The following is a 14,745-nucleotide window of genomic DNA, read 5'->3' on the forward strand; positions in this document are numbered from 1 at the left end:
GCCCTTTGTGCGCATGCCTCTTGTGCAAGCTATGGAAGAGGCATGTGATGAGATTGATGTGGGTGCGATTCAGGGATGGATAAAGCACTCAAGGCGCTTCTTCCCTCGATGTCTGGCAAGGGAAGATATTGCCTGTGATGTGGACGAGGCGTTGTGGCCAGACCCAGCTGTGTGGCAAGATGCTGCCTAATTATTTTTCTTGACTCTTTTTTTCTACATATTTTTTCTGCAATTTTCTTTTTCAGTTTACTGTTTTTTTGTGAGCATATTTTTGTTCAGTCCAATGTAAATATATCTGCTGTGCATATGTTGCACTGACTTGTTTGGTGAAAAATAACAAATAAAATGTTTCAACAGCATGTGTGTGTATCTGCAAATATTTCTGTGCATCTGAAGAATTTTCTACAATTTGAACTATTTTAGTATTATGGCAAAGTATACTAAAGATGAGAGTGCTTTTCATTATGCCCAACAGTGTGTAGTTGGTTAGACAAAAATCTGGTAATATGAATGAAGTGTGTGCCATTTCGTGCAAACGTTTGATTTTGATAATGCTATATGTAGTTTTGGTTGCAGTGCTTAATTTTGCAGCATATGAGGTATTTTGCAGTTTGGGTGTGGTTTTGTGAATTGTGTTAAGTATTTTGATAAAACCAGCCTAGTTTGCTAAATTGTGTTTTAGCAATTGGGAAAAACTGTAATTCAAATGGTTATCAGTATCAAAACGCAGTTTTCCCTTTGCAATACGTAACATACTAGCGTAGCGTCATAGCCATTTCATATTCTTTGCAACCTCAACCTGACTCATATCTACAATGTTGTAAATTGCAAGAATGTTTGCAAATATAGGTTGAAATAATCTTCGATTGAGCATATGGGGTTGAGCGAGTAATATTTTCAGCTCCTCTGATAGGTCAGCAGCCATGAAACCGAGCCTTCAATTGGCTGTATTTTTTGGCCCGCCATTGGAACATGGAAACAGCGCCACAATTAATTTACATTAGATTTATCACAAGGACTGTTTGTGTTTTGTGTTCAGCAACGTGGAAAGTGATTCATTAAATACGACGTTAGTTTTTTTTTGCTATCAAATGAAGTTAAATATTAGCGAAAATAGATTGATACATTGTGGATTTACCGCGAATATGGCCGCTCTGACATTGCGGAGGAAGTCTTGAAACCACTGCTCGAGGACAGTTCTCACAACATTTCAGCCAGCCAACACGACTCCGTGGCACGCAAACCGAAATGATAGCTAACGCGTTAGCTGCCTGGCTTGCTATTTAGCTAGCTAGCTAACTAACTATCTGATAAGCTAGCTACGTTTGGTGAAGAAGATTACTGTCTGTGCTATGTGGTCATAACTAGGGCTGACTAATAGGTAAGAATGGGTGTGTGAGCTAACGTTATGTAGGTTTGCTAGCTATGCCATTTTCTAAGCTTTCCAGATGGCCAACGTCTTCTAACTAGTTTATGTTAAGTATCTAACGTCACCTTGCCATCTAGTTTGTCTTTTAGTGTAAGTGAATTACTTGCACATTTGTATCTTGTGGCATGTGTAACAGTATAACTTTATTGATGTGTGCAGAGGGTCCCTGGTTCGCGCCCGTATCGGGGCGAGGGGACGGTCTAAAGTTATACTGTTACATTGATGCTGTTGACCCGGATCACTGGTTGCCGTGGCTTTTGTGGAGCGATAGGTAACGACGCTTCGTGGGTGACTGTTGTTGATGTGTGCAGAGGGTCCCTGGTTCGCGCCCGTGGTCGGGGCGAGGGGACGTACTAAAGTTATACTGTTACACATGTGTAACGGATGTGAAATGGCTAGCTAGTTAGCGGGTACGCGCTAGTAGCATTTCAATCAGTTACGTCACTTGCTCTGAAACCAATATGTAGTGTTGCCCCTTGCTCTGCAAGGGCCGTGGCCTTTGTGGAGCGATGGGTAACGATGCTTCGTGGGCGACCGTTGTTGATGTGTGCAGAGGGTCCCTGGTTCGCGCCCGTGTCGGGGCGAGGGGACGGTTTAAAGTTATACTGTTAGATTGATGCTGTTGACCCGGATCACTGGTTGCTGCGGAAAAGGAGGAGGTTAAAAGGGGGGTGAGTGTAACGGATGTGAAATGGCTAGCTAGTTAGCGGGTACGCGCTAGTAGCATTTCAATCAGTTACGTCACTTGCTCTGAAACCAATATGTAGTGTTGCCCCTTGCTCTGCAAGGGCCGCGGCTTTTGTGGAGCGATGGGTAACGACGCTTCGTGGGTGTCAGTTGTTGATGTGTGCAGAGAGTCCCTGGTTCGCGCCCGTGTCGGGGCGAGGGGACGGTCTAAAGTTATACTGTTACACATGCACACACATATTTTGACTAATAAGATGTAAAAGTTAGCTAGTTGTTGACAGAGACACTTCACTTTACCCGTCCTCACCACAGAAATGAGTGTTCAAGTGGATTTGAAAGGATAGTCATCTCACGTCCTGGCCAATGTTTACAAACCAGAGAATCTGAAAATGACAACAAGGTATGTACTTGCTTTCTTCCTTTATACATAAGCTCTGGTACATGTGTAATTTGTTTTTTAATAATTCTAATACAATAACTATAACAGTTCCCACGGAAAGTTTGTCTGACACTAGTATTTGATGATGTTAACCATACCATAGGTCATCAGAGAACGCTCTTGCTGCCATCACCTTCCCCAAATCCAAATTGTCCTTATGGGACACCACACCTAATGGGGATGTGATTAGCCTCCACCTATCCTATTACAGGTAGTCTACTGTTTTCTTTTTTGACCGTGACTACTTAGGATGCATCTCAGTAGTCGCAAGGTGGCTTTCTCATCTCCTTCCCTTGGTCTGTACTGATTTGAAATACTTGGCCAGTGTAAGCAATATGCTGGCTTACTTGCAGCTGCTTAATTCTCTCAAATCAGTTCAGTTGAATGAAAGGAGACAAGGAAGCCACATTCTTTTGAAATACACCCTGTGATTGTAATTAGATCACGTGCTGCCTTGTGCTTAAAAACCTGTTTTCTATTGAACAGAAATCCCAGACTACTTCTGGTGGAGAAAGTTCTTCGTTTGGCCCACCGGCATTCCCGAGAGAATAACAAGCCCCAGTTCAGCTGTTACTTGTTGGGGACTATTGCTGTGGATTCTGGTGAGATTACCATAGGCATTATCACAGAAATATTCATAGTTTAAGAGAACTTGTCACTATATTTTTTAGATGAAAAATAATTATGATAATGATGGATTGAGTACATATGTTACAGCTTGCTTTCAAATGGACAAATCTTAGCTTAAGTGCTTTTATTTTGAAAATTCCCCCTGTCCCTTCCCTTGATTAATGTGAACTCCCTTCTCTCTCTCCTCTCTTCTTTCAAGATGAAGAGGGTGTGACTTTGACTTTGGACCGGTTCGACCTGGGCCGGGAGCAACCCGGCTCCTCTGAAAAGGTCCCCACTGCCCTGATGCCCGGGGACCTCCTGGTGCTGTGCGTGTTTGGAACCCAGGGGGTTGCTGCCACAGACACCATGGTTCACTCTGCAGAAGAGTTCCACACCTCTTTCAAGGTAACATTAATGTGTAAACGTCTGCACTGAAAGTAAATGTTCTTTGTTATATTTGAATACAATTAATGCTTGTCAAGTTCTGTAGGCTTTATGCTTACTGGCAATAACTATACAACATATTCTTACACAATGCTGTTATTCCTACTGGAATTTACATTAATCCGAACTGCACCTTGTCAAACTCAACCCACCCTCTAACTGCCTATCGAAGTAACCCACCTTTTCTGTTGCCCGGGTAACAGAAGGAGCATACTCCCTCCACCCCGGGCTTGGCAGTTACTGCAACCTGTCAGCAACAGGTGTTGCTAATCACTGAACTGCCTATTGTCAAAGTATTTTTTTTGGCTTGCTAATTCTAAACTGGGCTTTTTACCCTGTCCAATTTCCTGATTTGTTTTGTGAGAAAATAAGCAGCCCCCATCCCCTCTTAAATGAAACACTGTTTCATTTACTGAAGTAAAGCAGAATTTGTATTTTTTTAAATTAAATTTTTAAATGTATTTACATTTTCATCGCAATTGTCATGTTTGCACAACTTCTCACCCCTCTCTCCCTACCTGTTCAGATGCTCCAGCACTGCTGCAGCACCCGGGGGTCCCTGGACCTGTCCAAGCTGCTGGTCCTGCGAGCACACCTTGGCTGCTCCCAGCAAACAGACAGCCTGGGCTTCTGCCTGCGCTGGGCCGCCGTCACCCCTGGTAACACACTGGACGCTGTGCCCATTCGGCCCGTGCTCATCATCCCCACAGCCTTGGCCAGGAACCTGAGTGGACCGACCAGCCTCACCCAGCCGCTACACAGCAGCGCTAGCCACAAACGAGGGTAAGGACATAGGCCAATAACGGGGTGCATTAAGGTTAGAATACTTGACTTTGAGGAGACTTTAAGAGCTTTTCGCAGTATTATCAGAAAATGGATGCCCCCGTTTCACTTCTTCTCTATTCTGTTCAGCTTTCTGACCATGGATCAAAGCAGGAAACTGCTCCTAATACTGGAGTCTGACCCACAGGCCAAAACTCTACCACTGGTGGGACTGTGAGTATGCCCACCATCTACTTTATTGACATATTTTTTGTCCAGCTTGTTATTATTTTGGATGTGTGTAAATCCCCCTCCATTCATTAGAGATAATCTCAACCACAAAGGATTTGTCCTTATTGGGTTCATTTAGTCAAGCTGTTTGTGTGTGTGTGAGCCAACGCAGGAGTGTACAGTTTGATTGATGTGGTTACTGTTTATCTGTGGCAGATGGCTGAGTGGGGTCAACCACATCTCCAACCCCCAGGTGTGGGCGTGGTGTTTGAGGTACCTGTTCAGCTCCTCCCTCCAGGACAAGTGAGTGGGGATGCCCATCTGTTCACACTGACTGTCATGTCCCAGTTGGCCTGGCTCTAGTGCTGTATGTGTTGTTGATATTGTCACATGTTCAAAAACACTTTTTATAAACATAAGATAAGGACAAATCAGTAAGGAAATAATGTGTTAGTATAGAAACTACATATTCTAGGCGTCTTATAAAGGTGGTGGGTTGATGTTTGGGGAAAGCACCAAAATAATTGTAACAGGAGACGCGGTGTGTTTGCTGTTCGGGTAGTCTGGATTTGTGTTTAGGCAGCTCCGTGTCTGACTTTTTGTATCGTTCAGTGTTCCACAACGTTTGCCTTATACTGAACATACCCCTGGTTTGTCGTTACAGGGTGACGTCAGAGGGCGGTGCGTTCCTGGTGGTGCTGTACTCGCTGACCCACAGGGAGCCAGAGTTCTACCAGGTCCAGCCCTGCAGTGGTCAGCAGCAGGACATGACCTTCCAACTGCTCACTAGCACCGAGTCACTCACCTTCTACAAGGTAGGCACAGGTATTCCTGAACCGTGCTGGCTTGGACATTTCCCTTTCAGGTTGTCCCCTCCAGCAACTATCTATGGTGGATGTGTTTACCATCTCAGTACAGCTTGGTTTGGCTCAGCTCAGTAGTATGAAAAGCCCTCTAGTGCCCTTTACCCACTATTACAACAGATATGGTGGTAAATCCATGTGAATATATGACACTTATCTTTTGATCCTTGTCTGTACAGAATGTGGAGGTGTCTGAGGGCCATACTCTGCAGTTTGAGCTCAGTGCTGAGAGCCAGAACACAGAGGCTGAGTTCTTCAGGGAACTGGTGTCCCGTGCCTCCTTCACAAGGTATACATACACAAGCTCTTCTCTCAAGCTTCTGTATTAACATGGTTTTCCTAGTGGTCAAGGTGATTAGGGCCATCTCACTCTGAGTGGTGGCTGTTTGGATCACAAGAAAATCATTAGTCATAAATGTTATTGAATAGTAACTGAACTCATGAGAAAGATACTCTTATAGAATTGTATGACTTCATAGGAGTTCAGTGAGGTAGACTGATTACAAAAGGCTTTATCAAGACAGTGGGCTCGACAGTGCCTGTCTGTCTTTTCTTCGTCAGCCCTGCCGTAGTGGCAGCCTCTCCTCAGAACAGACTGTCTATCAACGACCATGACTCTGGAGTAGAGGACGAGGACCTCTCCCCCAGGCCCTCCCCAAACCCCCACCCTCTCACCCAGCAGGTCAGTTCTGTCTCTCTCTTTTGACTCGTATCACCTATTTGTTGATATGAACTCTGTTCTAAAAGACATGCTCCATATTGTTTCAGACCAAGCGGGTCCACCATTCTGTGCCGGAGCTCTCCCTGGTGATGGACGGCAGCTTCCTTGATGGAAAGACCATGGGCCCCCCTCATCCTCCCCCCTCAGCTCTGCTGCCCAGAGGCGGTTGCCCCCCCTCCCACCAGCTCCACCCTGGGGCAACCAGACGCCCAGGCCAGGGGCCCACCACACTCAGTGGTCCCCCACCCATCAGAAGGCCCCTGACCCCCGCCATGGACACTCATGGTAAGGGCAGCAGAGGATTCCTATTCACCACTGGGCAGCAGCCACCACCACTCCGGCCCCCTTCCTCTGGCAGGAAATCAACCCCTCCACAGTTCGGGAAGACGTCCGCCTCTTCCCCCTCATCTTCCTCCTCTTCTCCAAAGACAGGCTTCTCTCCTAATGGATCAGTCCACCAGGCCAGGCAGTTCCACCAAGCACCAGGTCCCCTCTCCCACAAGTGGGCCTCCCCCGTCGGAGCCCCTCCACACCAGAGCCCCGGTCACCCCTCAGCCCCCATGCCCACTCACCAACAGCCCGCTGTCCATCTCAAACACTTCCACAGCACCCACAACATGAACCAGCCTTGTGGGTGCTGCTCCTTCAACCCATATGACCATGTTACCCCCCTGTACCACCCCAACTACTGGCAGGGAGCTTCAGGTACCCACAACAGCCCAGTTAGGCACTTCTGTTCCAACTCCGATGGTAACCCCCCCACCTCTCACATTTCCCCTTCCCACCAAACACACCCTCACCACAGCCCATTGTGCCACCCCGGGGGCCCACACTTACACCATTTCACCGCCCAGGGGCCCTGCTTGGAGCGGCCGGCCCCTGTCTGTCAGAACCAGTGTTGCCAGGCCCAGTCGGCAAAGTCTCTCTTCCCCCTGGATGGGCCCATGGGCCTCCTGCCCTCTGACGCCTACAGAATCCTGGTGGACCAAGACCGGCAGCTCAACTTACTGCAGGCACAGGTCAGGCTCTCTACGGTGTCGTTTGTGGTTGACACTGTACCAATCTTGCAGCTTTAGAGAACAACTTTTCAACCTTTCTTACCATTGGACTTTCCAGTCCTGATTTACCAATTATTTCAGATCCAGAAGCTACTGGCGGCTCAGGGGAAAGGGGGGAGCAGCTCCTCTCCATCCACTGAGCTGGCAGCCATGCAGACACAGATCTCCCCAGGACAACACACCAGGAGGAATGCCAGCATTGCTGTAGGAACAGGTACTGGACTCATCACTGGTTTCAGCAATCTCACACGTGGTTCATTTGAGAGTATTTCCCTGACTACATGGGGAAAGGTTTGCTGCATAGAACTATAAACTGCACTCTCTGCAAGTCACTCTGGATTAGAATGGCTGCTAACTGACTAGACATTTAGCTACTCAACTCTTAATGTATCTCTCCTTTATGTGTAGGTGCCAGTTTGTTCTGGGGAAACCCCATCGATGCCCCCGCTTGCGATGAGCACGAGCGCCAACAGCCAGAGTGGCACACGGACAGGGGGCTTGGCACCCCCGATGGCAGCAGGTCCTCCTCTGGTCGGAGTTCTGGCAGTGCCAGCCTCACCCCACAGCAGGCACATGAATTGCACGGAAGAAGAGTGTGGGGGCAGTGAGGGACATGTGAAAGGCACACCCTTCAACCAGTCAATGCACCAGAGGTAAGATAGAACGGTTGGCTGCATTCCAAACGGAATGCTTGTTTCCTGCCATCGGCCCTGGCTGATCCACCCTTATTTTGAATTGACTGGAAGGGTGCATGCAAGAAAGTAATGTCGTAGTTGGCCACCTAGAACTCTGAAAGGTTAAAGGGGCAATCTGCTGTTAAAACAATAACAATGTTATTGTGTGTGTAGTGAAATGCTTATGCTTCTAGATCCAACAGTGCAGCAGTATCTAACAGGTAATATCTAACAATTTCACAACAACCTCATACACACAATCTAGTAAAGGAATGGGATAAGAATATATAAGTATAAAATATATGGTTGAGCAGTGACAGCGGCTAAGATGCAATAGATAGTGAAGGATACAGTATACATTATATACGTAATAAGATGATGAATGCAAGATATATGTAAACATTCATAAAGTTATTAAAGTGGCCAATGATATCAAGTCTGTAGGTAGGCAGCCACCTCTCTGTGCTAGTGGTGACTGTTTTAACAATCTGATGGCCTTGAGATAGAATCTGTTTTTCAATCTCTGTCCCAGCTTTGATGCACCTGTACTGACCTTGCCTTCTGGATGGAAGCGGGGTGAACAGGCAGTGGCTTGTGTGGTTATTGTCCTTGATGATCTTTTTGTTCTTCCTGTGACATGGTGATGTTGGTGTCCTGGAGGGCAGGTAGTTTGCCCCTATGGATGCGTTGTGCAGACCGCACCACCCTCTGGAGAGCCCTGTGGTTGTGGGCGGTGCAGTTGCCGTACAGGCGGTGATACAGCCCGACAGGATGCTCTCAATTGTTCACCTTTAAAAGTTGAGGGTTTTCGATGCACAACGCATCCATTTTCAACCTCCGCTGTTGCGCCTTCTTCACCACACAGTCTGTGTGCGTGGACCATTTCAGTTTGTCAGTGATACGTACTCCGAGGAACTTAAAACTTTCCACCTTCTCCACTGCTGTCCTGTAGATGTGGATAGGGGGGGTGCTCCCTTTGCTGTTTCCTGAAGTCCACGATCATCTCTTTTGTTTTGCTGACATTGAGTGAGAGGTTGTTTTCCTGACACCATACTCAGAGTGCCCTCACCTCCTCCCTGTAGGCTATCTCGTCGTTGTTGGTAATCAAGCCCACTCCTGTTGTCGTCTGCAAACTTGATGATTGAGTTGGAGGCGTGCATGGCCACTCAGTCGTGGGTGAACAGGGAGTACAGGAGGGGGCTGAACACGCACCCTTGTGGGGCCCCAGTGTGAGGATCAGCAGAGTGGAGATGTTGTTTCCTACCTTCACCACCTGGGGGTGGCCCGTCAGGAAGTCCAGGACCCAGTTGCACAGGGCGCGGTCAAGACCCAGGGTCTCAAGCTTAATGATGAGTTTGGAGGGTACTATGTTGTTGAATGCTGAGCTGTAGTCAATGAACAGCATTTTTACATAGGTATTTGTCTTGTCCAGGTGGGATAGGGCAGTGTGATGGTGATTGTATTGTCTATGGGCCTATTGGGACGATAAGTACATTTGAAATGTGTCTAGGGTGACAGGTAAGGTGGAGGTGATATGATCCTTGACTAGTCTCTCAAAGCACCATGATGCCAAATGAGTGCTAGGGGGTGATAGTCATTTAGTTAAGTTACCTTAGCTTTCTTGGGAACAGGAACAATGGTGGCCATCTTGAAGCATGTATGGACTGCAGACTGGGATAGGGATTGATTGAATATGTCCGTAAACACACCAGCCAACTGGTCTGCGCATGCTCTGAGGACGCTGCTAGGGATACTATCTGGGCCGGCAGCCTTGCGATGTTTAACACGTTTAAATGTTTTGCTCACTTCGGAGATGGAGAACCCACAGTCTTTGGTAGCGGGCCGCGTCGACGGCACTGTATTGTCCTCAAAGCGCGCAAAGAAGTTGTTTAATTTGTCTGGAAACAAGACGTTGATGTCCACGACGGGGCTGATTTTCTTACTGTACTCCGTGATTGTCTGTAGACCCAGCCACATACGTCTCGTGTTTGAGCCGTTGAATTGCGACTCCACTTTGTCTCTACTGATGCTTTGCTTGTTTGATTGCCTTACGGAGGGAATAACTACACTGCTTGTATTAGGCCATATTTCCGTTCGCCTTGCCAAGATTTAAATGCGGTTGTACGTGCTTTCAGTTTTGCCTGAATGCTGCCATCAATCCACAGTTTCTGGTTAGGGATGGTTTTAATAGTCACAGTGGGTACAACATCTTCTGTACACTTCCTTATAAACTCGCTCGCCATGTCAGCATATACGTCAATGTTATTATCTAAGGCTACCCGGAACATATCCCAGTCCATGTAATCGAAGCAATCTTGAAGCGTGGAATCCAATTGGTCAGACCAGCGTTGTATAGGCCTATGCACGGGTGCTTCCTGTTTTAGTTTCTGCCTATAGGAGGGAGCAACAAGATGGAGTCATGGTCAGATTTTCCAAAAGGAGGGTGGGGGGAGGGCCTTGTATGCATCACGGAAGTTAGATTAGCAATGGTCGAGCGTGTTGCTCGTATACGGCAATCGATATGCTGATAGAATTTAGGTTGCCTTGTTCTCAAATTAGCTTTGTTAAAATCCCCAGCTACAATAAATGCAGCCTCAGGATATATGGTTTCCAGTTTGCATAAAGTCCAGTGAAGTTCCTGGATGGCCTTCTTGGTATCCACTTGCGGGGGGTTATACACTGCTGTGACGATAACCGAGGCGATTTCTCTTGGGAGATAATATGGTCGGCATTTGATTGTGAGGAATTCTAGATCAGGTGAACAAAAGGACTTGAGTTCCTGTATGTTGTTACAATTACACCATGAGTTGTTAATTATGAAACGTACACCCCCACCCTTCTTCTTACCGGAGAGATGTTTATTCCTGTCGGCGCGATGCACTGATAATCCCATTGGCTGTATGGACTCCGACAGCATATCCCCAGCTAGCCATGTTTCCATGAAACGGCATATGTTACAATCCCGGATATCTCTTTGGAAAGAAACTCTTTCCCTGAAATTGTCGACTTTGTTAACTAGGGACTGGACATTAGCGAGTAAAATACTCGGGAGTGGTGGGTGGTGTGTGCGCATCCGAAGCCTCACTAGAAGACCGCTCCTGCACTCTCTCCTCCAGCGGCGTTGTTTTGGGTCGGCCTCTGGAATCAGTTCAAATGTCCTGGGAGGTGCAGACAAAGGATCCGCTTTGAGAAAGTCGTATTCCTGGTCGTTGTGCTGGTAAGTTGACGTCTCTCTGATATCCAATGGTTATTCCCGGTTGTATGTAATAACGCTTAAGGTTTTCTTGGCTAGCAATGTAAGAAATAATACATAAATAATTAAATACTAAACATTTTCCTAAGGACTAGAAGCAAAGCTGCCATCTCTATCGGCACCATCTTGAATTTGGGTTCTGATGGGGTATGACAATTGAACTAAGCTCATGATGCATTTTTAAGTTATATTGTGCAATAATTTATAGCTATATCATTAATTTAAGTCCAAAAAATTGATGTAGCAAGCACAGATTTCCCCTTTAAGCAGAGTTTACATAAATTCTTCCCATTATTCCACAATGGGGAGTTGTCAATGGTTGAACGAAATAGACCAAGTTTTCAATCTAAAATCCAGCCACGAGAACGTGGGCAATATGTGGATGTCAGGGTGAGCCCTCACAATTGGTTTCAGAAGGGAGATCCCACCATCTGAACACTGGTGCCACCAATCGGCCATTTCAGTAAACTCTTTCTGTGTTATGAACAGCATGTGTTTTTGTGCGGTTGCTGCAGGATTCAGTCATCGTTTGGAGACGGTTCCTTCCAGAGCCCTGTGTTGGGGGAGAGTGCAAGCATGTACTACCAGTCCCAGTCTCCACAGAGGGACAGCACCAAGAGTCAGGAGCCCAGAGCAGTGGAGGATGATCAGAGGTTTTATCAAGACCTACTGGTGAGACTCATTTAAAAAACATTTTTTATAGGTACTTCATTTGCCCCATGTATGGAGAAAAACTAGGCTAGGAAAGGAAACCAAAAATAGTTATGAGCACGGCCCAGGTGATGTATTTGCCCCAGCTTTTATCCTGGTATACTTATTTCTGGATAGGCTTCAACAGAATCTAGTATTGCAGTGAAATGGTTAATATACAACGTGTTATGTGACCAACCTCCCTCCTGATCCCTGACTATTTGTCACTTTTTCCACTAAATGTATGAAAAGTGCTTATCAATGAATTAAGTTCTTCTTTCCTCCACAGGGCCAAGTGAACAGCCGTCTCCAGGGTACAGTGAACGAGGAGGGCGAAGATGAGGAGGAACAGGACAGACGGACCTCATACCCACGGCAGGAGAAACGCACCTTGTCCCTCTGTCAGTCCCAGCAGTCGTACCCTAGCCCTGTTCCCCTCTGCTCCCGTAGGCCGGAGCCCAGAGAGCAGCCGCCAGGAGGGAAGGATCAGGTGCTCCACGCCACACTGCGCCAGCTGCAGCAGCTAGGGGTCAATGTGGATCTAGACTCTGCCGACTCGGGGGGCAAGGTCACACGCAGCTCAATGGAGAGTGCCAGGTGTGAGCATCGAATTGTCATGTTTACTTCAGCTTCTTTGTACCTACAATATGTAGATCATAGATGCTATTACTGTTGCTAATAGTCTTATTCTCGCTCTCATTTTCATGTAAATCCAAAAAGTACTTGAAAAATAAATGCTTCAATTGGCATGCACTACAGCACATCTTAAAGAGTAATTATATAGGTTACATTACTTATGCAGAAGGTTTTCCTGTTAACTTTTCCCCAGTACCCTGGCCGGCATCAACCCAGAGGCAGTCATCAGCAGACTGACCTTCCTGGAGTCCACGGGAACCAGCATGCGGGGCCCCAGTGGCAGCGTGGACCTCAGCCTGGAGGCCAACGCCATCGCCCTCCGGTACCTCAGCGACCAGCAGCTCTCTAGACTTTCTGTGGGGGGAGGGCAACAGCCCCCTAGGTTCAGCCCCTACACACCGCTCTCAGAGAAGCCTGCAGCTGAGAAGAGCACTGTGGGACTCAGTTGTATCCTGTCTCCCAACAACATGTCCTTCGGCACCAGCAAGTACATGAGAAGGTACGGGCTTACAGAGGAGGGGAGTAGGAGTGAGGAGGACGACAGGGCCGAGGGGGAGCAGTTGGAGATGGGATATACCATACAGTTCCATGTTCAACAGGAGCAAGTAGGGCAGGGAGAGAGGGAGCGCAAAGGTTTGGTTCTGAAAAACATCACCAATGAGTTGCCACATTCCAAATCTGTCCACCCGCAGGGACCACACGCAGACTCTCAAAGCCAGCTACTCAGGCACTTGCGTCCTAAAATGCAGCTTTTGGCACGCGGCGCCAAACAACATTCGGACAAGGAGAATGGTGCAAAACGGCTGCCATCTTTAGGTGAAATACAAAGGGAGTGTCCTCAACCAGAGGGGTCGATGGGAAATTTCTTGAACCTGAGTAGACTTAGACAGCTGCCGAAACTCTTCTAACGGACCACTGGAACTAATGCAAAGGAAACTCAAAATGACAAATGAAATGTATTGTCGAATCCATTGCGATTTGTCAGTGTGGTTGTGTTCTTAGTAAGATATTTTTAAATGCTTCCATACATTTGTTTACAGATTGTTTTGAATGCCTCTTTATTGGAATCTTCATGGTGCTCATTGATTGTAATGTGTACATTTGTGTAGGACCACTGAAACAGAGGCTCTTACCAAGTCTCTTCACCACTGTGCTCTTTGTCTGTGCACAAAATGTACTTGTTGCCTTTCTACTACAACTATGTGGAAGAGGGTGTGGCGTCATGATGTATCTATCTCTTCAATGGTGGCAGCTAGGTCATTTGAATTGTTTTTATCCCTTTTAATTTAAAGTGCTTTTTGATTTTCAACATGCCATGGATGCCAATTGTCTGAACTGTTGTAAATTTTTATTTATAACAGTTTGGCCTCTTACCAATCTCCTGGTAATTGGTGGACACCTACTTATAGTCAATGTTGGGATTTTTAAGTCTGATTACATGGTGAAACGGACTACCTTCATGCCGATTTTGTTGTACTTTTCAGTTTAATGTTGTAAATATTTTACGTTTCTTTCATGTTGACTTTCATGTTGACTTCTTGTGTGTGTTTACATGAAATGCTGGCTCCAGCATTCTTTTTAATTTCTGAACTTGAACTTTCTGTATATGATTGCCTTAATAAATATGTACTATATTCATGGTTTTTTTCTTTACTTTTGTATTAATGGTAGTTTGTCTTTAATATTTATTTTTTGTTCTATTTAGTTAGCTCACTACATTTCCCCTGAGGCCCACCCAAACCCAGTGTTCTATCCCTGCAGTAAAGACCCACCCTCTCTGACTGAGACTACCCACTGTCAACCTCGCCTCACTGCTTTGTGAAAAGGCTGCCATATCACACACAACTGGCCTATCTAGAATTAACAGAAGTACTAGTGATTCAGTTACTACAGATGTGTAAATGAGTGGCGCCGAGGTCTAAGGCATTGCAGTGCTAGAGGCGTAACTACAGACCCGCGACATTGTAAATAAAAATCTGTTCTTAACGGACTTGCCTAGTTAAATTTAAAAAATGAGAAGCACTCTTTCAGAGCCAATACGATCTCAAATTTGTTGCTCAGGGAAGTGGAATGTAAATGACAGGACAGCACAAACCATGGAAATTGACTAACCCAAGCTCTGTGTACAATCTGGTGAATGACAGATGTATTCACCCTAACCCCCATGTCACTGATTTCCTTTCTCCACCTCTGCATCCCAGAACTCTCACTTCCTGTTTCTCATCCTCTATTTTCTATTCTGTACA

The 14,745-nt window shown here is 46.3% G+C and overlaps 1 protein-coding gene across 1 annotated transcript; it reads left to right on the forward strand.

Annotated features, from left to right (window-relative positions):
• Positions 1-925: 925 nt before the first annotated feature.
• Positions 926-14,135, forward strand: LOC139539543 (SCL-interrupting locus protein homolog). Its single transcript, XM_071342594.1, is given in 17 exon segments — positions 926-2,516; positions 2,659-2,766; positions 3,042-3,157; positions 3,385-3,572; positions 4,138-4,394; positions 4,524-4,607; positions 4,821-4,907; positions 5,269-5,419; positions 5,647-5,756; positions 6,029-6,149; positions 6,236-7,207; positions 7,328-7,460; positions 7,655-7,806; positions 7,808-7,899; positions 11,689-11,845; positions 12,153-12,460; positions 12,693-14,135. Coding segments are annotated over 17 exon segments (3,837 nt in total). The 5' UTR covers positions 926-2,430; the 3' UTR covers positions 13,408-14,135.
• Positions 14,136-14,745: the final 610 nt, after the last annotated feature.

Source organism: Salvelinus alpinus, chromosome 15 (assembly GCF_045679555.1).
Source record: "Salvelinus alpinus chromosome 15, SLU_Salpinus.1, whole genome shotgun sequence".
Classification (NCBI taxonomy): Eukaryota; Metazoa; Chordata; class Actinopteri; order Salmoniformes; family Salmonidae; genus Salvelinus; species Salvelinus alpinus.